General features: G+C 41.1%; 1 protein-coding gene across 3 annotated transcripts in view; it reads left to right on the top strand.

The window, feature by feature from the left end:
• The window catches only part of JAKMIP2 (janus kinase and microtubule interacting protein 2), a 163046-nt gene that overhangs the window by 128751 nt on the left and 13239 nt on the right, over window positions 1-21056 (top strand). For 2 of the 3 annotated variants that reach the window (XM_027606594.2, XM_027606588.2), the window contains 6 exons: window positions 447-512; window positions 5082-5150; window positions 7019-7096; window positions 9061-9264; window positions 14980-15045; window positions 18582-18652. In XM_027606594.2, the coding sequence (XP_027462395.1) occupies window positions 447-512; window positions 5082-5150; window positions 7019-7096; window positions 9061-9264; window positions 14980-15045; window positions 18582-18632 (534 nt within the window). In that variant the 3' untranslated portion in view covers window positions 18633-18652. The remainder of the gene's footprint in view (window positions 1-446; window positions 513-5081; window positions 5151-7018; window positions 7097-9060; window positions 9265-14979; window positions 15046-18581; window positions 18653-21056) is intronic. The other variant, XM_027606593.2, reaches the window with a different exon arrangement.

The following is a 21056-nucleotide window of genomic DNA, read 5'->3' as shown; positions in this document are numbered from 1 at the left end:
GAACATTCATTGAGATAGTATGTGAATGATGCATATAAGTTGGAGGAGTCACCCATTTTTTTGCCTTGAAAACTCATCAAAGGAGAGAAGAGAATCAATTAAATCACATCAAACCACTACGAAAAAGATTACTTGTTATTTCATTTTGGTTTCTGCTTTTCTCATAACCTGACTATTAGCTAAGTATGCTCACAGTGAAACACAAAAGCAAGTCAGTATTAGAGATATAAGAAAAAAAAATCACATTTAATGTCCTTTTACATGTTTTGAATGGACTTATTGTTAAGAATTGTAGAATAGAACATCTGTTATGTTACATACATGTATCTGCGGTAGTATCTATGGTAGGCAGTTAGGCAGATAGTGCAAATATCGTAACAGTCTTCAGCTTATTTTCTTTCTTTCTCTCTCTCTCTCTCTCTCTCTCCCTCCCTCTCTTTTGGCAGAACTTAAGAAATGAAGAACAAGTGGCCATAATTCAGGCCAGCACTGTGCTGTCCCTGGCAGAAAAGGTAATATATCAAACTAACATTCAAATCATCTCAATGTCTGACTTCACACCTAAAGAGCCAGGTAGGGTTGAAGGACATTCTCTTTGCACATGACTCTGTGTTACTGAATACCTAATAAGTATCTTTTTTTTTTCAGGGTGATAGAACCCCTATAGAATGAGAACACACAAAAGAAAAGTCTACACACTGATCTGGGGTGGGTGGATAATTTCTTGCTTTGTAGTCTCAAAAAATGGAACACTTTCTGGATTACATTATCCAAACAATCCCTCCCAAGCTGGGACTGTGACAGCTGTAAAGAAGGGTTTTGTTGAGAGGTGGTAAAATGGCGCCTGGCTCTTTTTATGCGCTCTTCCCTGGCTGCATACACACCAGTTGTCCCCAACTGATTCTGTAATTCAGTGGTGGCTCACTGCAGTCACATTCAGAAAGCCCAACCTGGGGACTGGCAGAAGAGCAACACTGAGTGTGTTCTGGCCCCCTTGTGTCGAAAACTGGTAAATGGTAGGGAGAGAGACAAAGGAAAGAGCCAAGTGGAGAAGCTTGATGACTGGCTGTGTTCAGGGTGTCACGAGAATCAGCACTTACTTGAGAGGCTCATGTACATGGTTGGATAAAATGACAACTGTATAAATTCCTTGAGATGCTTTCTTAATTCCTAAATGCATAAAGAGTTTGTTATAAATTAAATGAAACCATAAACAAGCAAGTGATCTCCTTTCTCCAGTCTGAAGTAAGGGAATCCTCCAGGTCAAATGATTTATTGAGTTACTCAAACAATACCATGACATAAAGGGAAAACAATGTAGGGAGAGGCAAGGACTGCTATAAAATAAAAAGTTACTTAAGAAATATTAAAATGATCCTTTTTTGGATCAGATTCAAGGACACCAAGTGTGGAAGAAAGGATACTTTGCTGACAGCTGGGGAGATTTAAATATGGATCAGGAATGATATAACAAAAGGAGTTCATGTTCATTTTACAAGGTATAAAAATGGTCTTTGAATTAAGGATTTTTTTTTAAAGGCCTTTTCTGTTAGGGATATATACTGAGGTATTTACATGTGAAATGATATCTGGGATTTACTTTGTAAAAACCTTACTTACTTTATGCTTTAATTACAGACGTATCACTCTCCCTCTCCACAACAAATTAATAGCACCACATTATCTCTAACATAAGGTCCATAATCCAGAACTTGCCATGAGGGCCCCGAGGATCTGGCCCTTACTTGCTTCTCCAGGATCCCACTTGTTTCTTTGGTCCATAGCAAAGGTCCGGCCATACACAAATCCTTCTGGGGCCCCTGTCTTCTGTCTCTGTCTCTCTCTCTCTCCATCTCTATCACTCTTTCCATCCCTTGGTCCTTTACACTGTTCTCTTTGCTTAGAAGATATTCCCTTTTTCCTTTTCTACCTTGGTCTGGCTAAATCTGAACCATAAGACATGCCTCTGTGTGGGGAAGCCTTCTTATTCACCCAAGCCCAGTTAGGTGGTTTTTTCTCTGTGTTTCCACAGGGACTTATGCATCTGCTACTATGGCTTTTAACAACTATAACGTGGCTGCTCATTTTTTGCTGTTGTTATATGCCCCCCAACCACCTACCGCTAGACTTTAAGCTCCATGAGGGCAAATATGGTATCTGTTTACTCCACTTTGTTTGCCTAGCTTTTCACAATAGCTCAGCACATCTAACAGGTAGTCAACAAATGTTTACTGAAGGAGTGAACAAGAGACCGTGAATGTCCACAGGACAGTGTTCTAGTGACATCCAGTTGGATGAAGAAAACACAGTCTGTATTCCCAGGTCTGCTACAGTCATTTGACAGCAAAAGCCAGAGTGTCTCATTCAGTTGGACTCATAAAGGCTACAATTCTTTATTGCAAGAAAAGTCACCTTAGTTTAGGAATACCAAGAAAACTTGCCTTTCTGTAAAAGGCAAGGATTCGGGACATGAAGGAAAGGATAGGGAAATGGAAAAGGAAATAGGAATAGGAAAAAAGAAAAGGAAAAATAGGTCTGTGTGCCTTGCATTTACTTAGATTGTTGGAAGAAAATCTTCCATTCCCTGCCCTGTGTGGCGTGTGGTGCAGCTTGAACTTGACCATAATTAACACTTGCATAGTGCTTCTTTTGCACTTGGCACTGTTCTAATTGCCAAAGTCTTGGTATGACTGTTCTACGTGAGGAATTTCATATATGAGGAATCCGAAGCATAGAGAAGGTAGATAACTGCCCCAGTCACACAGGTAGAAAATGATGGAATCAGGATTCATACTCAAGCAGTCTGTTTGCAGAGTCCATGATCTTCTTAACCACTGTACCCAAATTCCCCTTAAGCATCCTATTGAAAGCAAGAGGTGCCCTATGTGGAGCCCATAGGACCTGCTCTTTTAGAGCTTTGGTGAATTAGTTTGTGCCTCCACTTACCTCCAGTTGAACATGTACAGAGTGATGGCAGTGTGCTTAGCACTGAGGATCTAAGTGAAAGAACCAGATGCATAAGACACAGGCCTGTCCTCAAAGTGCTCATAGTCTGGGCAATTACCTTTTGTGCAGATCTTTACAATTCACAAGTTTTAAAGTCACCTCCTACCTTTGGGATTCACAGATGAACATTTCTATCTCCCAGGAATTCTAAATGTCAACCTTGAAGCTTCTGATACTGCAACTTTGAATAGCATTCTGCTGTCTAGGAATATAACCTATAACCAGAGATTGAACCTAGACACATTTCCAACAAGTAAATCCTCTTGTGACTTTGTATTAAAAATAGCAAGAGCAGGGGCACCTGGGTGGCTCAATTGGTTGAGCGTCGACGCTTGATTTCGGCTCAGGTTATGATCTCAGGGTCGTGGGATCAAGCCCCACATCATGCTCCACACTCAGCAGGGAGTTGACTTGAAATTCTCTCTCTCCCTCTTCTTCTGTCCCTCCCCCTGCCTGTGTGTGCCGCATGCTCTCTCTGTCTGTCTTTAAAAAATATATAAGAGCTGTGACCTTAAGTGAGAACATGAGAACATGTTATGGGCCAGGTACTGCACAAATCTCCTTGTTGTTGACAACTGTCCTATATTCACCCATTCTTTGCATTCTACACATGAAGAAACTGAGATGTGGGCTTCAGTAACTTGTCCTGCATCACAAGTTATAAGCGCTTCAAGTCAACACACAAATCTATATCTGGAGCCCATGACTGAACTGCTTCAACTTACTGTACTCTTAAAAACACTGTTTACAGGAGAATTTGTTTCTCAATGATAAATGGGCAGCAAGTGAAAGGAAGCATTTTAATAAAGCATGATGGTATACAATTGCATTATGAGGCTATTTACCCATGATTTTGACGGAAATTTGCTTCAAGGGGAAACCACGGGTGTGTGCAAGAACTGAGGGAGTAGCCCCTCCAGTCTCCTCGGGGAATTTCTTCTTTCCCCTAAGAGGTTATTGGACATGGTGTCGCCTTGTGAATGTCAAGGCCTTTGCATATAGAAAAAATGCTCAGTGCATCACATAATTTATCACAAACTGAAAAAGAAATGTCTAGTAGTGAGGCAAACTTCTAACAGTGTAGAAGTACAAAAATAAATGTTAACCAAAAACTAGAACTTATTGGGTACCCAGTACATGCAATCCACTGTGAATAGTGCCTAACATTAATTGAGTCCTTTAATCTTCAAATTATTAACCCTATTTCATAGAAAAGAAGGTCAAGGCTTAGATGAGATAATCAAGGCCACACAGCCATGAAAAGCTAGAATTGGGATTAGACCCAAGGTAATATGCCTTTAGATTATTACCCAAGGTAATATGCCCCCACGATTATTATGCCCAGCTCCCTCCCTAAGGGATAAGCTTATGTTTAACTTGGGAGAGACCCATTATAATAATTTGTTCTATTAAACCAAATATGTGACAAGCTCATGCCATATTATTCAAAATCTAATTTTACTCAGGGTGCTGATCAATGTTAACATCAGTGCCATGTAACAGGATGATATATTCTAAGTGTTAGGAAAGGTAGGTTTTTTTAATGTGATTAAAATGTCTCCACTCAACAAAAATGATTCTTCAACACTTAGCTGTAGGCAGTTTCAAACACTGAAAAACTGCCATTTCTCCAGTCTCACCTGGCCGCCTTTCTTTTATCATGTTTCCCCCAACCGTGGAGAACTGGATGTCTCTTCTGCTTGGAATCTTCCCGTCATTTTTGCCTAATCATCTCTCTCAAATTCATCAAACTCAGTTGCAGTTGTCACTTCCAAGAAAGCCTCCTCTGGTGTTCTCTAATGAGGGCAAAAAAACATGTGGGTCTTATTCACCATCAAAGCCCTAGTACTTAGTGCAGTGCCTGACACATGGTAGACGTCAAGGAATGCATTTGCTGAATGAATGAATGAAAAATGATATTTCCTGAACTAAGAGATAAAACGCACCAAGTTTTCACTTCAGTACTCATCTGCTTCCTGAGATATAAGAGGAAGAGACAAAACAACTCAGTAGACTGCACGGCATACACCATGTCAAGCAATCATGTAGACTGTTTTGTCTTGTTTACTCCTTAGTGGATCCAGCAAATTGAAGGAGCTGAGGCTGCCCTACACCAGAAAATGATGGAATTGGAAAGTGACATGGTGAGTACAAAGAAGAGGTATCAGAAAAATGAAGAAAACTTGACAAGGCAAATGGAAAACAACCATTTTCTACCAGTTTTATCTGGCACTGATGGAAGTTTGCACCTTCCCATTATTTTGTGTACAGACTATGGAACAAAATTCCTGGAAGTATCCTATAAGTTCAAGTTATATTCTTCAAAAATATGTTGTGTTTTTTATAATATTTCTAAAACTAATGCTGAAGAGAATTCAATTAGGTGTTTTTTTCCTTAGGCTAAACAATTTTTCCACCATATATGGTCATAGTAAAAAGTACAGAAATGATGAATGTAACTCTGATTTTAAAAATCTCCAAACCACTTCATGCTCATTAGGATGGCCACTATCAAAAAAACAGAAGTTAGATGTTGGTGGGGATGTGGAGAAATTGGAACCTGTGCACTGCTGGTAGGAATGTGAAATGGTGTGTGGTTGCTAAGGAAAATACTATGGTGGTTGCTGAAAAAATTCAAAATAGAATTACCATCCAATCCAGGAATACCACGTTTGGGTATATGCCCAAAATAACTGAAGGTAGGGTCTCAAAAAGATATTTGTACACCCATGTTCAAGGCAGCATTATTCACAATAGCTTAAATGTGGAAGCAACCCAAATGTCTATCAGTGGATGAATGGATAGCAGAATGTGGTCTATACATACAATGAATATTATCCAAGGTTTTAAAAGGAAGAAAATTGTAACATATGATATAACATGGGCATAATGCTAAGTGAAATAAGCCAGTCACAAAAAGACAAATACTGGATGATTCCACTTACGTAAGTATCCAGAGTAGTCAAACTCCTAGAAAGTAGGGACGACGGCTGTCAGAGGCTAAAAGGAAGAGAAATTGGGGTGTTGTTGTTTAAGGGGATTAGTTTCAGCTTTGTGAAATGAAAAGCATTTTGGAGATTAGCTGCTTAACCATGTAAATATCCTTAACACTACCAAACTGTACACTTAAAAACGGTTAAGAGCGTAAAATTTATGTTGTGTGTGTTTTACTACAATTAAAAATTTTTTTAAATCCCCAAGCATAGGAATTGTTGATTATAATTTATAGGAATATGTAGAATTTTATAACTGTACTGTCATTAGTATTATTACTACTAAAAAACAGGTAGTGATTCCTATCAGGTTAGGGAATCCTATAATAAAAACAACTTGTATTTACATAGTATGTGACAGCTCACACATCATTTGCTTATATTTTACATGGAGTTTCTATTTTGCCAAAAGGTTAGACTCTAAAGTCAAAGCATGTGACAAGAACCATTTATCTTAAAAAAAAAAAAACCTTGAAAAAGGCAGGGGAACATTAGGTTGAAGTCTCAGCTCATCCAGGTTTTCTGGCAGGAGCAAAGCGCTCTCATTAAGTGACACCCCCATTCTCTAAATCATTATCCATCTTTGTGTTTGCTAGTTGTACACAGATAATTTTGAATAATTGTTTTATTATACCACTGTGCATTCCTAAACATTCTTACAAAAATAGACTCTCCCAATATATTGGCACCGATATACTTACTAGTTACTAAGTTACCTTGTCAAAATAGAATCTGTTCTTAACCATGTACTCTTGGATTGGCAAAAAAATCCTTTAAAGCATTCCATGTGGATTGGTCATTATATCTTTTATACTTCTTTCCACTGATTTTCACATTCCCTGTGTGAGGCTATGAAAGTTGAACTATTTCCCTAACAGACAAAATCTATGACCCTACAAATGCTAGTGACTTGTCTTGCGGTGGAATTCGAGAAAACATTAATCAGTACAATGTATATATCACTTCCTAGTAAACTCAATTGACTCTTTCTATTTATCATTATGGCCCCCTTCTTATAGGAACAATTCTGCAAAATAAAAGGCTATCTAGAGGAAGAACTAGACTACAGAAAACAAGCTCTCGACCAAGCATATATGGTAGGTACAGCAGAAAGACACCCAGAGTGTTCACAATTCTCTACTGCAGAGTAAAGCGTCCTGGTTCGTTTGTCGTGCCAAGTGCTTGAATAGACCACGACATGAAGCTCATTTATTCTGTGGTTTCTAGTTCCGGTTTTAGAACATATACATCCCTACCTCTTTCCTATTATAATAATCTTACAATACTTAATAACTATTTAATTATGCTTCATTTAAAAAATTAAGTGTATGTTATTATAAAATGCTTTAATGAAGGACAGATCGGATGGTACTGTGGATTAAAGAGAAATTTTATTAAATCAAATCCAATGGTGTGGGAGCCTAATGTAGTGATAGAATGATAGAGCCTTTAAAATGTCTGTTATGTACATTTTTACCTCACGTATTTCTCCCAACAACCCTGCGAGGTATAGGTAATCTGATTATTCCTATATTACATATGAGCATATGAGAGAATGAAGGCTTGGAGAGTGAAAGAACTTTGCCTGACAAAGCAAGCAGGTAGGGCTCAGGTCTGACTCCAAACCCTGTGGCCTTCACTACCGTAATCCATCCAGCCACAGTAGGGAAGGCTCTTCGGTAAATGGGCTGTGCCTTTTTCTCTCCCGCAGAACATTGTGCTGACTGAAGAGCACATTTGATTCATTCCCCATACCAAACTCATAACACATTATTCCTAATATTGGACTACGGCTTGCCTGTCTTCTTTCCATATGCTGCACCCCCCCCCCGCCCCATTAATTCACAGTACTGACTTAAGAGAAAAAGACCACACTTAAAAGAGGAATATCTCGAGTTGTTAGTAGAGGTTTTTATAATGCTTTCCTGGAGGCAGCCTGAGTCACTTTGGGGATGAAAGTGAAGCACTTAGCCCCGGATTGTAACAAAGATGAATTAGTCTTCCCTTCCAAAATGAGTAAGAGATTCGGAGCACCACTTGACGGGGAAAGGAGAAAAATGAGAGTTGGTCCCTGGAGAATCAAGAAGGAAGCACTCCCCCCCCTTCCTACCCTTTTATCCTTGCCCCCTCCACCTATACATGACAGGGTTCAGCTGTGCGTTCGTGCGAACCATGACTGAGTACTTGTTCAGACAACCACATTTAATGTTAAAAAGAAGAGATCTGCTTAGTCCAGCACAAGAGCTAGGAAAACACCCCTTACCCAGGCATGACCATCCACCTCTGTCAAAGTCACAGGGGGTAAGATTGTAGGTTTGGGCTGCTATCTCTGAGGCATGTTAAAAAAAAAAAAATAACTGGGATATAAGAAGCAGTAGACTCTTCATCTAAAACAAGACCAAAGAGAAGACCAAGGAGGCATTTTATAGCTAAAGCAGCTGTAAATCTCAGAGTATTAAAGAACAATCCAATTCTGAAGACTCTAGGCCACTTTTAGATCATATCTCCCAATTTGTATTTTAAGATGTGGAGACTGTACAGCCATCTTCAAGTTCATAGGTGTGTCCTGTGGAAGAGAGGTGGCCTTTTGTACATGAAATATATCTCCAGTTTCAAGTATTCCAACTTAGGCCACTTTTCAATGCTTATTTCTAAAAGTACAGCCACCATGATAGATGTCTAAATGTCTGAAGGGCTGTCAAGTGAAAGAGAGACCAAATTTATTCTCAGCTACATTTGGGAACAGAAGGATATACAGTTCTTATAACAAAGTAAGGACTTCCTCAAAATGAAATGGACAGGATCCCAAGAAGAAGAACAAATTCCCCATCACCAGAGAAGTTCACATATTGTTAGCTCGATGACATTTAGGGAATCTTACAAAGGGGATTATCAAAATGGTAGTTAGGCTGGACAAGCTTTGAAGTTTATCATATTGCTCTGATCCTGTAAGATTACAATGGTGCGTGACCCCCGCCCCCATACACACAGGAGTCTCTGTTCACATTCCACACATCAATGCTAAGTTCCAAAGTTAGCCTTTTCTAATTCTGTTTACCAGAGGATCCAGGAACTAGAAGCTACTTTGTACAATGCTCTGCAGCAAGAAACTGTTATCAAGTTTGGTGAACTGTTAAGTGAAAAACAGCAAGAGGAGCTGAGGACAGCAGTAGAAAAGTTACGGCGGCAGATGCTGAGGAAGAGCAGAGAGTATGACTGTCAGATTCTTCAGGAGAGAATGGAGCTCTTACAGCAAGCCCATCAGGTGAGGACTGAGTCACTGCATCTGTGTAGGGTTGGTACTAAGCAAATGGGACTTAGTACTAAGTACATGGTACTGAGTATGGGTGTGGAGAAGCCCAGGAGCTATAAACTATTTTCAGAGAGTAAAATAACTATTGTTTTCCACCTAGACTCAGAGACAGGAGGACAGTTTCGTAATGATTCAGTCTTAAGAAAATTGGCATTTCGGAAGCATTGCATACTGCTGCCATTTTGGGAACTATTTTGTCATGAAAGACCGTTTAAATCTCCTGGAGCCTGATTAGCTCCCTTATGCAGGGAAGCAAGATTCTCCCCAGGACAGAAATAATGCCTCCAACCTGTTACTCACCCCAGTCCATAAGCTAGCCTGATCCAATAATCTGAATAGGGTAAAGGAGAACAAGGGCCTTTTTCTTTATTCCCAGAACAAACAGCAACACCAACAAAGCCTGGAAGCTGCCGCTTACTTACTGGCATTTGCTATGTCAGGAACTAAACTTACATCATTGCATTTAATCTTCACAATAGCCCAGCGAGGTAAGTATTCTTATGATCCCAATTGAGGAGATAATGATACTGATGACAAGAGTGCTTCAGTTTGCCCAAGATGACCCAGATAGCAAGCTCCAGAGCCAGCATTACCACTCAGGTGGGCATGACTCGAGGCCAGTGCATCTAACCACGGCACTACACTGTCATACACAGCTTGAGTTATCTATGATTGACGGGACTCATCTAGACCAGCAAGGCTCAAGAGACACTCAATTTATAGCCCAAATTCTTAATTCCAACTCTTAGTTCATGTCTTAGCTTGACAGGTGAGGACTAGGGCCCTGGTCAAAAAGCAGATTCCAAAAGAATTCCAAAATTGGTAGTGCCAGGCTGTCGTGTTTGGTACTAAGAAGCTGAGTATAGAAGTTGACTATAGAAGAAGTAAGAATCATGTGGTCTTCAGAGTTCAAGGTGAGTGGAAAAGGAACAGGTTATTTTATGACACCAATAGGAACAGTTTATGGGGAATATGACACCTAGCCTACCCCCTATGTAGCCAGGAGTTCTGTGAATCTTTATAGTCGGACAGATTATCCAAGTCAACAGGGGAGCTCTGAAGCTGTTCGTCCTGGAGATGGTGAACGCATGCATGTTTGTTTCAGTGGCCCTTCAGATTCCATCATAAAGTTCAGGGTTTTGACCCTGGAAAGGGTTTTTAAATCCTTTAATAATAGACTCCCTGGCATCATTAGTTGGGGAATGAAAGTGTCCTCTGCATAAATTTCTTATGCTACAGTAGCATTTAATTAATTTCAACAAATCAGGAGTTGTACCATGGAACCACAGCAGTGTTTATCTTTAAGATATACAAATAATTATCTGAATTTATTTAGATTAAAAGCTTGTCATCTCTTTTGAGTCTTTAACCAGCTAAGGCGATTCGCTCCCAAAAGACATGGTTTTGTTTGCTTTAAGTTATCAGTCTGAACGGATGGTTATGTTATATTTCTAAGCCTCAGAAATTCCCATTGAAATTCTCTATCTCTCAAACAAATGTTCACTAGAAAATGCCTTTTCTAGTTATTATTTCTTACTCTTTGCCTGCCATTGTAATCAGTAGTTCTGATTTAAGAGAATTATTCCAGAAGGTCTTGGCCAGAATTTGTCATATATCAGTGTATGATCCGGGTAGATCGTAGAGCATATCACTAACTATTCATGGGACATTTGTGTTTGAATGTTTCACTTACGAAACAGATCTAAATATTCATTCTTATCCTTACTTCTCCTGTCTTTCCCCGGCTGCCTGCCTTGGTCAGTAGAATTACCATATCCCAAAGCACTCAGGCTGGAAACCCTGGAGGCTTCTTGGTCTTTTATCTCCAGTAGTTAATACAGCACTACATCCATCTAGCATTTCCCCTGAAGTGTTTTTGAAGCTGTTGCATTTTTTCCACACTTGTAATCTCAGGCATATACAGGACCTCTCAATACTGCAGCAAGCCCAGCTTCTGCCAAATGTCCTCTGCTGTAACCCGGCTCCATCCTCTAATGCGTTTGTTCCGTCAGATGTTTAAATGCACCTCCTAGACTTTGAACACCGTGCCAGACATAGAGAATTCACATAGACCCTGCCTTTACAAAGCTTAGGACCTACTGATGGAGTCACAGCAGACTAATTCAAAGAAAAGTAACTCTAACTGCTATCTTTTGACAAGGGGTATAAAAAATCATAAGCAGTGTGCCTTGGGGACCCAGTTGTGGGGAAGACTTCCAGCTCTCCTCTCCTTAGTTCATCGTGCGAATCACTGCAATTTCCTTCACCTTTTCCGATGGTACATTCATCCTCAGAAGCCTCCATGATCCCAATTTCCAGTTGAGTCTGGTCCTATGCAGGTCTCTCCAGGTCCTTCATTAGCTGGCTTACCCCTTCCCTGGAAAGCTGACCTGAGACCGTCTGCAGAGCATACCTTCCTCTCTACTCGTGCAGACCTCTTCCTGGTACCACTTGGGCCATGACTCCCACCTCCAAGCCTTTGTTTGCCTGATCACTCACCCTAAAATGCCCTTCCATGTCTGCTTCATTTATCCAAATGTTCTCATTTTTTCCAGTCCCAGTTTAAGATCTATTTCCCATAGGATGTTCTCCCTGATAATAACGGACTACAGACTATTGAAAAAAAAAATCTATACTGCGTACCCTGTTACACACTCTTTCACACCCATATTGAGGGCCTGCTTGTGCCAGAGACTAGGAATGTGATGGTGGACGAAGACGTAAAGGTCACTGTTCTCACCTATCCTACAGATGAAAGGGGTCAAAGTGACAACACAAAAAACAATGACCAAGGCAATGTAGAGAGTGTCCATGAGTGCTGTGAAGAAAAGTATACAATGTGTGTGTGAATTTGGGAAGAGAGGATTCACCACTTTAGAGTGGCTAGGCAGACCAGGCCTCTCCGAAGATGTCCAAAATCCCAGGGACCAGCCACACAAAGATCTTGGCAAAGTGTCCCCGAAGATAGGGACAACAGAGTCTAAGTCTCTACTGTGGGAACATTTGGAATATTCAAGAAACAAGAGAGAAGGCCATAAAAATGAAGCAGAGAGAGCCAAGAGGAAGTGGACATGAGGTGAGGTTGGAGCGGTAAGACAAGGCTAGATCAGGTTGGACCGTGAAGGAGTTGCGCTTAATATTCTGAGTGCAGCTTAGCTGCATCTTCCTTATTCTTACCCCCCCTCCTCTCCCCCTTAAACTCAGGGACTGTCCTGGTGATTTCATGTGTTGGGAGTGCACCCTGCTGTAGACAGATGTAGTAAATTAGAAACAGGGAGGGCTGGCTGTAAGCTGTCACACCAGTCCTGATGCCAACAACAGTGAGTTGGTGGACTTGCTAGCAGTACAGATAAGCCAGGCAGAAAAGGGATCGGATTTGGATCTGACAAGGATCCCCCTTAGATTGGATGGCAAGCAGATGGGAAGGAAAAAGAAATGGAACATGCGGCACACATTAGCTGAAGTAACTCATAATCAACACGTAGAGGCAGCTTCTTTGTACTCAACACTGCCCTAGTTACTAGAGATTGGTGATGAAGTTAAACATGGTTTTGCCATCGTTTACCTTTTCTACTTGAGCTGGGTTTCCCTGTGTTTCAAACTTTGTCTCCCCATCTGATCGGAATGGTTCTTTGAGATCAAGAACTCACTGGTGTCTGGACCCTCCATTACATCCAGCAAAGTCCTGTCCTCTGTAGGGAGTTGCCCAACAAGCACACGCTTGATGGCTGAAGAGACCCTGCAGTAATCTTACAGGTCCATGACTTCATTGATATAATACTTGCCTCCACATCCAGTAGACATATCAAGGAATTATGTGCACACTCAAGGTGGAAATGTCTAGCAAATGTATTCTTTTATTGTGTAGCTTTGGCGCCTGGAAATATACACAAGCACACACATCACTCCCATGTACCCACACCATTAGCTTCCAGGCCCATTCTCCCACCCAGCATTCATTGTCCTCTAATTTCAAGGTCAGCCTCGATCGTCTCTCTGACCAAAACTCCTCATCCTCTCCTGCACACACATCTACCCCTTCCCTTTAAAGCAGACTCCTCAGTCTCTTCACTCCCTGCATTTGGTCCGATAATTGTGGTAGGGGGCTGTCCTGTGTATCGTCCTGGGCTCTGCCCATTAGATGCTAATTGCAACCCCCGTCCCAGATGTGATTACTGACCATCACTGTCAGATGTGATTCAAAAATGTCCAGACAGGGGCGCCTGGGTGGCTCAGTCGTTAAGCGTCTGCCTTCGGCTCAGGTCATGATCCCAGGGTCCTGGGATCGAGCCCCACATCGGGCTCCCTGCTCGGCGGGAAGCCTGCTTCTCCCTCTCCCACTCCCCCTTCTTGTGTTCCTGCTCTCACTGTCTCTCTCTGTCAAATAAATAAATAAAATCTTTAAAAAAAAAAAAAATGTCCAGACAATCAGACAGTGATGATGGTTGCACCACCTTGTGAAATTTTAAAACCACTGAATTGTATACTTCAGATTAAATTAACTAACTTGAAAAGATGTTCAGACATTGCCAAATGTCCCCTGAGGGGCAGAGTCATCCTCAGCTGAGAACCACTGTTTCAGAGAAAAGGGAGATAGGATTTTCACGTTCAAGTATTCTTTGTTCTAGCTTTCCCTTTTTCTCCCCACATTGCATTATAAAAACCTCTCTTTCTATATTATCACCCCATTTAGCTTCCTCTATTTTCTTCTCAACTCCAATTCCCCACTTTCTGATTATTCCCAAAAGAGGTGTTAAAATAACAAGCCTACACTCTATACCCATGTGCCGTGAACCTAAAAGGCCTTTAGATTGCCACATCGAAACTGGAGGACTATTTTTCACTTGCAAATGATTGTCTATGTAATGTTGGTTTTAAATCTGTGCTATTTAAATTGCTGGAATTTTGTCATATAGTTGACAGGTAAGTTCAGAGACAGTTCCGGAACTAACATTTTTGTCTTTAGGCTTACTTGTGCTATTTTTGCTATCTTTAGTTTTCCTCTAATTTAATCACTTCCCTCCTTGGAATGTTTGGTGAAGTGTAATCTCTTTTTGGTTTTATGAGAACTGGCAAATCCTGTTTTGTTATGAAATTCCACCCCGAAGCAGAGTTGAAATAAGATTGAAAGAAAGGGTAGCAAAAAACAACGGGATTGTTTACATTTGTGTGTGTCACCTTCAGCCATTTTTTACTATGGTAATAAACAACCAAAAATCCCAATCCAAATGGCTACGACAAAGTTGGTTTCTTGCTCACTAGTTCTGGAACATACTGCTGTCTCTACGAGGAAGTGGCATTCCCACTTCTCACTCCTACTCACATTCCACTGGTCAAACAGGTCTCATGGCCAAGCCCAAGGGCAGTGGGGTGAGACCTACCCATAGCTCACAGGGATAGAGTCTGGGGGGATGGGCGCAATAGACAAGGGCAGCAGATTTTAAAATATATGTATAATTAGCGCTGTGCTTTTGCACCGCAAGTGTGGGTGATGCCTGAAACATCCAAATAATCTCCCGGATATGGAAAAACGTATTTGTGGTATTTCCAGCTGCAAGTACTAATGTTAGCGTTTTCATGGCAAGTTCTGTGTTTTAGGCTGGTGAACAGTCTTCTTGTTAACTTAATGCCCACTAATTCTTTGGGGTTTTTTTTTTCTTTCTTCAGAGAATTCGTGACTTAGAAGATAAAACAGACATCCAGAAACGACAGATAAAGGATTTAGAAGAAAAGGTACGTGTTCAATTCAATATGAATTTCAGTCTTTAAGTTTTAGATCAGAAAATAATAGGAGTTTCACTCACTGCGTTTCATTTCTTCTCAGTTACACTGTGTATCGTGCACAGGCAGGTGTAGTGACAGTCAACATGACCTTCACCACCAGGCAGGCACCCGCATTCCAGCAAAGGTTCTGCCTTCAGCAACCTCGCCTGGACATGTTTGCCTTTTGTGTTGCTTTCTGTTCTTTTCTACGTGTGTTTTCTTTCCTCAGTTTCCCCTTTCTTACCTTCGCTTCCTTTCTAAAAGTTTCTTTTGAGTTTTGTGACTCTACTTTGCTCTTTCTTTTAAAAATCTTTTTGGTACCTTTTTGAAAAAGAAATCATTCTTGTTGTTCTTCACAAAAAGCCCTTTTTTCCTTGAGCTGCAGTGTCCCTTCAACAGTAAGTCCAGAAACTTTGGTTGACACATGGTAATTATGCCCTCATGTCACTTCCCCCAGTGACAGGAGAGAGTCTTCCAAGTCAAGCAATACTTTCGGGGGTAAAGCATAGTAGTTCTCAAAGAGGGCGGCGTTTGGGAATGTGCATGGCAGGAGAAGGGAGAGGGTTCACACAGGGGTGCCAAACAAGCTGCAGTGAGGCAAACAGTCTCACGCAACAAAGAATTCTCCCACCCGTGATGCCCGGAGCACCAGTGCTAGGAACACAGCAAGGATGGCAGGAGGCTTTCTCTAGAGTTCCAGTCTGAATTCCTGTGCTGCAAAAGAATATAGCTATTTTCTAGCATCTCCCATAGGTACTCGAGAAGAAAACAGCAAACCATCTGCTGTTTCTGAGACATGGTTAGGATTTTATTCATCCCAGTTGCTTCTTAGTTCTCCCTAAGTGTGAGATCACAGGGAGTCGGTAGGGGCCAGTAGCCGGACCATCAGCTGGGTCTTTCCATATCTATTTGACCTTGGTATGTGACTTAGACTTGTGTCTAAGCCTTACCGATAAAATAGGGATGATAAAACTTGCCCTCACCTCCTCTCATGGGTTCCATGAAGAGCCAATGTAGTCACTTATGTGAAAGTGACAAAACTCTGAGAGTGTTCGATTAAAAAGTGTACTTTTTAAAATTTCCAAACAGAAAGTACACATCCTCTTCAAAATATTAAATTTGAACAGTTCTCATTTCCGAAGTGTGCTATTTAGCGCTATGGGACTGAATGAGGCAAAGGTAAAGTGCCACGGACTGAGTCTGACTTCCCAGGGTTTGGCAGGATTGTTCCCAGCCTCCCTGCTTGTCGAAGCACATGCCTGATATCTTCCATTTTCCACATTTTTGAATGGCTAACTCTTGGTTCTAGTCATTTTCTGTAGTGACTGAAGGAGGAAGTCAGAATTAAAACCAGAAACTTTAGTTTGGTTCAGTCCCCATTCATCTAAGGAAAAACAAACCGAAAAGGGGGTGGATTTTTTAAATTATCTATTAATGTCACTCCCTTAGGCATTTTCTTAATAAACCTCATGTAAATTTTAGGAGGGGGGAGATTAAGACTATGTTCCTTGTCAGAATTTCCTGAATTTGTCATGTCACAGATCTGAACTTCTTAAACATTTATGATAATGGGGTAATGTACGTAATGGCAAACAAGGATTCTTCAGCTTTCAAAGCAGCATATTCAACATATAATAGTAAATTAAGCCGCTTCAAAACAACCCGGTTGGTTTCTGACTGGAGATTTGAATGAGAGATGAGGTTTGTGACACACCTTCTATTCCCTTGACCTTGATTCTCACACGCAAGCCTAGAAAAAATGCTAAAGATCTCTTATGTCAGAAATACTCCTCTTTCTTTTCCAAGGGGTACTTGAACACCTACTGAGGGGACCTGAGATAGCCCTTCTTTGTTCCTAACCCCCACGCACACAGTGTACATCACGTGATAACCACAGACAGAACTGCCTCAGCTTTGCAGCTGTACCTCATCCCGAGCACTCCTATGATCATTGGCTTCATTGACTCCCATGCAGAGTTACTCTGTGAGTTGGGCACGGCAGATACTGGGATCCGCTTTTATGCACATAATAAAACAACAGTCCAGAGAGATTAAACAACTTGCCCAGGACCATATAACCAGTCCGTGCAAATCAAGCCCAGAGGTCAGGGTGTCTGACTCTAGGTGCTACACTTGGCCCACCACACTGCCTGGACAAAGAATCTCATTGCCAATGAGGTGATGGGCGTCTCCCGATGCCCCGAGAGGTAGCGCTGGTAGCTGACCTCCTCAGAGGAGTAGCGGAAGCCTCCCATTCCCTCCATCTTCTCCGGCTACGGGCATCATTTTACCACTCTCCATCTTCAAGGAGTGGAAAAAAAAAAGGACAGAGTTTCTGCTTTCCAGACTAATAGAACAGTCACCAATACATGGCTCCTGGCACCATGTTTAGAACCTGACCGTACAAATTTGCTACAGTGAAGCAAGAGTCCTATAAACAATGGCATTACAGGACACATGCAGATAATGTGCTCAACATGGGAATACCGTAGACAACCCTTACTCAAAGATGTCATGGCCAACAGAATGCTCCCGCAAGTGTGATAATAAAGTTAAAGACGGACTCTGTAAGAGTCAATCACCAAGGAAATTGATATTTGGGAAAAAAAAAAAAAGATCTGACTTGTGACCTTTAATAATTAGTAGGCAGTTGGTTATATACCATTGCTACATAAGCATGTCTGTCCCCCCAGGTATCTGCGTCTTGTTGAAGGTTCTCAGAGAAGAGAGACAAATCAGTCTCCGTTTAACTTGTATGAGTCAAAAAGGAGAGAACTCTCTGAGAAGCATGGAGATTTGAACAGCATCATGCATTCATTTTCCAAACTGTCTTCTGATGTGAAAGCACGTTTTATACTATAGATCCTCACTCATCCAGGGCAGACCCAGGTTATGCCTGCTACCCTGATGTAATTACTAATAGTGCCCCCATTTCTACTTCAGAAGTATCCCACGGTAGATGATTTATCGTCTGTTTACCTTACATATTAATATTCTTCCTGCTCTGCCTTACTCCTAAAACCTGTCACATTAACCAAACAGTGATAGCCTTACGTGATTACGTGTATGCTCTGATCATATTTTTGTATTTTTGGTAGGCCCTGCCACACATTAAAAAGGAGACAATAATATGGGCTGAAGTAGGACTTGGGAGGGCTAACCTCCAGGCTTTATTATGCCATAAGATTGCAGGCAATTAGACTATTGACTAACTGTTCAGTGCTTATTTTTTTCATTTATAAAGTTACAGGCTTAAATCCATTATCTATTAGACCCCCTCAGAATTCCAAAATGTCTGAGCTGATGTTAGTTGACACCGGTTTTTCATCGCCATTACTTTGCCAATAGTTAAGTAAAATATACAGTTTTTTTTAAGCAGAAGGTACTTGGTGTGTATGTGACAAGTGGTCAGACTTGAGCAAAGTGGAAAAGCTTGAGGTTTTGTACGACATGAATGACAGTACAGAAATTCAGATTTACATAATCTTCTTCTTTTTCTTCTGCAGTTTCTGTTTCTATTCTTGTTCTTCTCTCTTGCCTTTATTCTATGGCCTTGATGTCAAGGTGCCTCTTAAAGGTAAGATTTCATTTAATTCTCAAAATGTGGTTCTAAGAGGTATGTGATGAGCAGGTTGCTGCATACAGTTACTATGCCCATGTTTGTTTGTTTGTTTGTTAAAAAAACAAATCCACGTAGTTTGGTTAGCTTAAATGCCATAAAATGAGGAAAAAGTCGCTTGAAACTAATGTAACATTGTGTGTTGACTGTGCTTCAATTAAAAAAATTAAAACAAAGTGAGAAGCAGATCCAAGCCACTTGGGTGGTTATTAAAGAAATAAAGGAACCATCAAGTATTGTGGAAATTGAAAATTTTGTTCTAGTTAACAGTATTGCTTTGGGAGGTCATGATGTCTGTGGAGCTCAGTGTTCTCACCAGTCTTTCATTATGCGGAAGGAGTTGCTTCCCTATCTGCAAAATGAAGAAATCTGAGTATATGTTTAGTATCTCTTCCAGCTTGAAAATTCTGATTCTTTAAGTCTAACAAGCTAAAAATGACTGATTACTCTTAACCCTTTCTCCCCATCTGACTTCAACAGAACTCAGGGAAGGAGGCTATTAAGTGAAATTGGATCTTCTTTTCAAATAAGATCATTTTCAATGTTAATTTAGAAAAATAAGAGTTTTTTTTTTAAAGATTTTATTTATTTATTTGACAGAGAGAGAGAGAGGGAACACAAGCAGGGGGAGTGGGAGAAGGAGAAGCAGGTTTCCCGTGGAGCAAGGAGCCCGATGTGGGACTCGATCCCAGGACCCTGGGATCATGACCTGAGCCAAAGGCAGACGCTTAACGACTGAGCCACCCAGGCGTCCGAAAAATAAGAGTTTTATTATGACTAAATTATCAAGTCCATGTCTCACGAATACATGTATAAATCATCTTAGGCCCTGATTCCCAGTGTTATGAAAAATACAGATTCCAAGTCCTTACCTCGGACTTAATGGATCAGGTTATTGGAGGTAGAGGTGAGAAGGAGGGTAGGAGAGGTGGAGAGCAAGGAATACTCCATGTCTTTAGCAAGCATACCAGGTAATTCTGATGTCTACCCAGGTACAGAAACCACAGCTCATATTATCAGTATTTAAAAATGAGGAAGGGCCAGGTGGTCTTCTAAATCCATGTATCATGGTCTGTGACAACTTTGGTTTTCCTATTATATTACACAAGGATCTTTCCTGGACCTCATGTTCTTCAACATTTTCTATAGCAAGTTGAAAAATAGAGAAGAGACACTTTCTCTCTCCACGGGTATCAACTCTGTTACCTAGTTGTGGAACCGACAAGCAAAAGTGTTTTAGCATAGGGGCACCTGGGTGGCTCAGTTGTCAAGTGTCTGCCTTCAGCTCAGGTCATGATCCCAGGGTCCTGGGATCGAGCCCCGCATCGGGCTCCCTGCTCGGCGGGAAGCCTGCTTCTCCCTCTCCCACTCCCCCTGCTTGTGTTCCCTCTCTTGCTGTGTCTCTCTCTGTCAAATAAATAAATAAAATCTTTAAAAAAAAAAAAAAGTGTTTTAGCATGACCTGATACAAGGAAGGAGTTAAGCAGATACGCCCAGGAAGTTTATGTCCTCATATAACCAACCCTCTGGCCTTATTCTGTCTTCCAAAAGAGTTTCCGTTCCGACTATGGCCATCCTTTGTCTGGCAATCAGGATGGTAGGCTTGCAGAACCTAAGGAAGAGGACTGAGACTCTTAAATTGAATAAGAATAGGGGCGCTTGGGTGACTCAGTCAGTTAAGAGTCCGACTCTTGATTTTGGCTCAGGTCATGATCTCAGGGTCATGAGATCGAGCCCCACATGGAAGCTGCTTAAGATTCTTTCTCCTCACTCCCTCTCCCTCTGCCCCTCCCCCTTCCTGCTTGCTCGCGCTTTCTCTAAAAAAAAAAAAAAAAAAAATTTGAATGAGAATATATAAGGCAAAATGGGTAAGATTTTCTAGGAGAGGGTAGGAATGGCTAGAGTGTCAGAAAATGAATAGCCCTCCCCAACCAAGAATAATAAATAAACAAGACAAAGTTTAGTGAGACCCAAGTACTATGTGGTAGTTGAGGGAAGAATAAAAACTCATAAATACTAGTTAGAAAAGGAGTAAGTTTGAACATTCACATCAATATGGCTAACACTTACATGCCAGGGGCTAGTCTAAGCAATAGATATAATAACCCTCACAACACCCCCTGTAAAGTCGGTGCTGCTTTTTTTTTTTTTAGATTTTATTTATTCATTTTAAGAGAGAGAGCACAATGAGCAGGGAGCCCGATGCGGGGCTCAATCCCAAGACCCTGAGATCATGACCTGAGCCGAAGGCAGGCACTTAACCAACTGAGCCACCCTGGCACCTACCAGATCAAGTCGGTGCTGCGTTTATTCCTTTCTTCATAGCTGGAGACACACCAACACAGGACTTTCCCGAGGCTAT

Source organism: Zalophus californianus, chromosome 5 (genome assembly GCF_009762305.2).
Source record: "Zalophus californianus isolate mZalCal1 chromosome 5, mZalCal1.pri.v2, whole genome shotgun sequence".
NCBI classification, from domain to species: domain Eukaryota; kingdom Metazoa; phylum Chordata; class Mammalia; order Carnivora; family Otariidae; genus Zalophus; species Zalophus californianus.
This window is presented reverse-complemented; position numbering and strand designations above follow the sequence as displayed.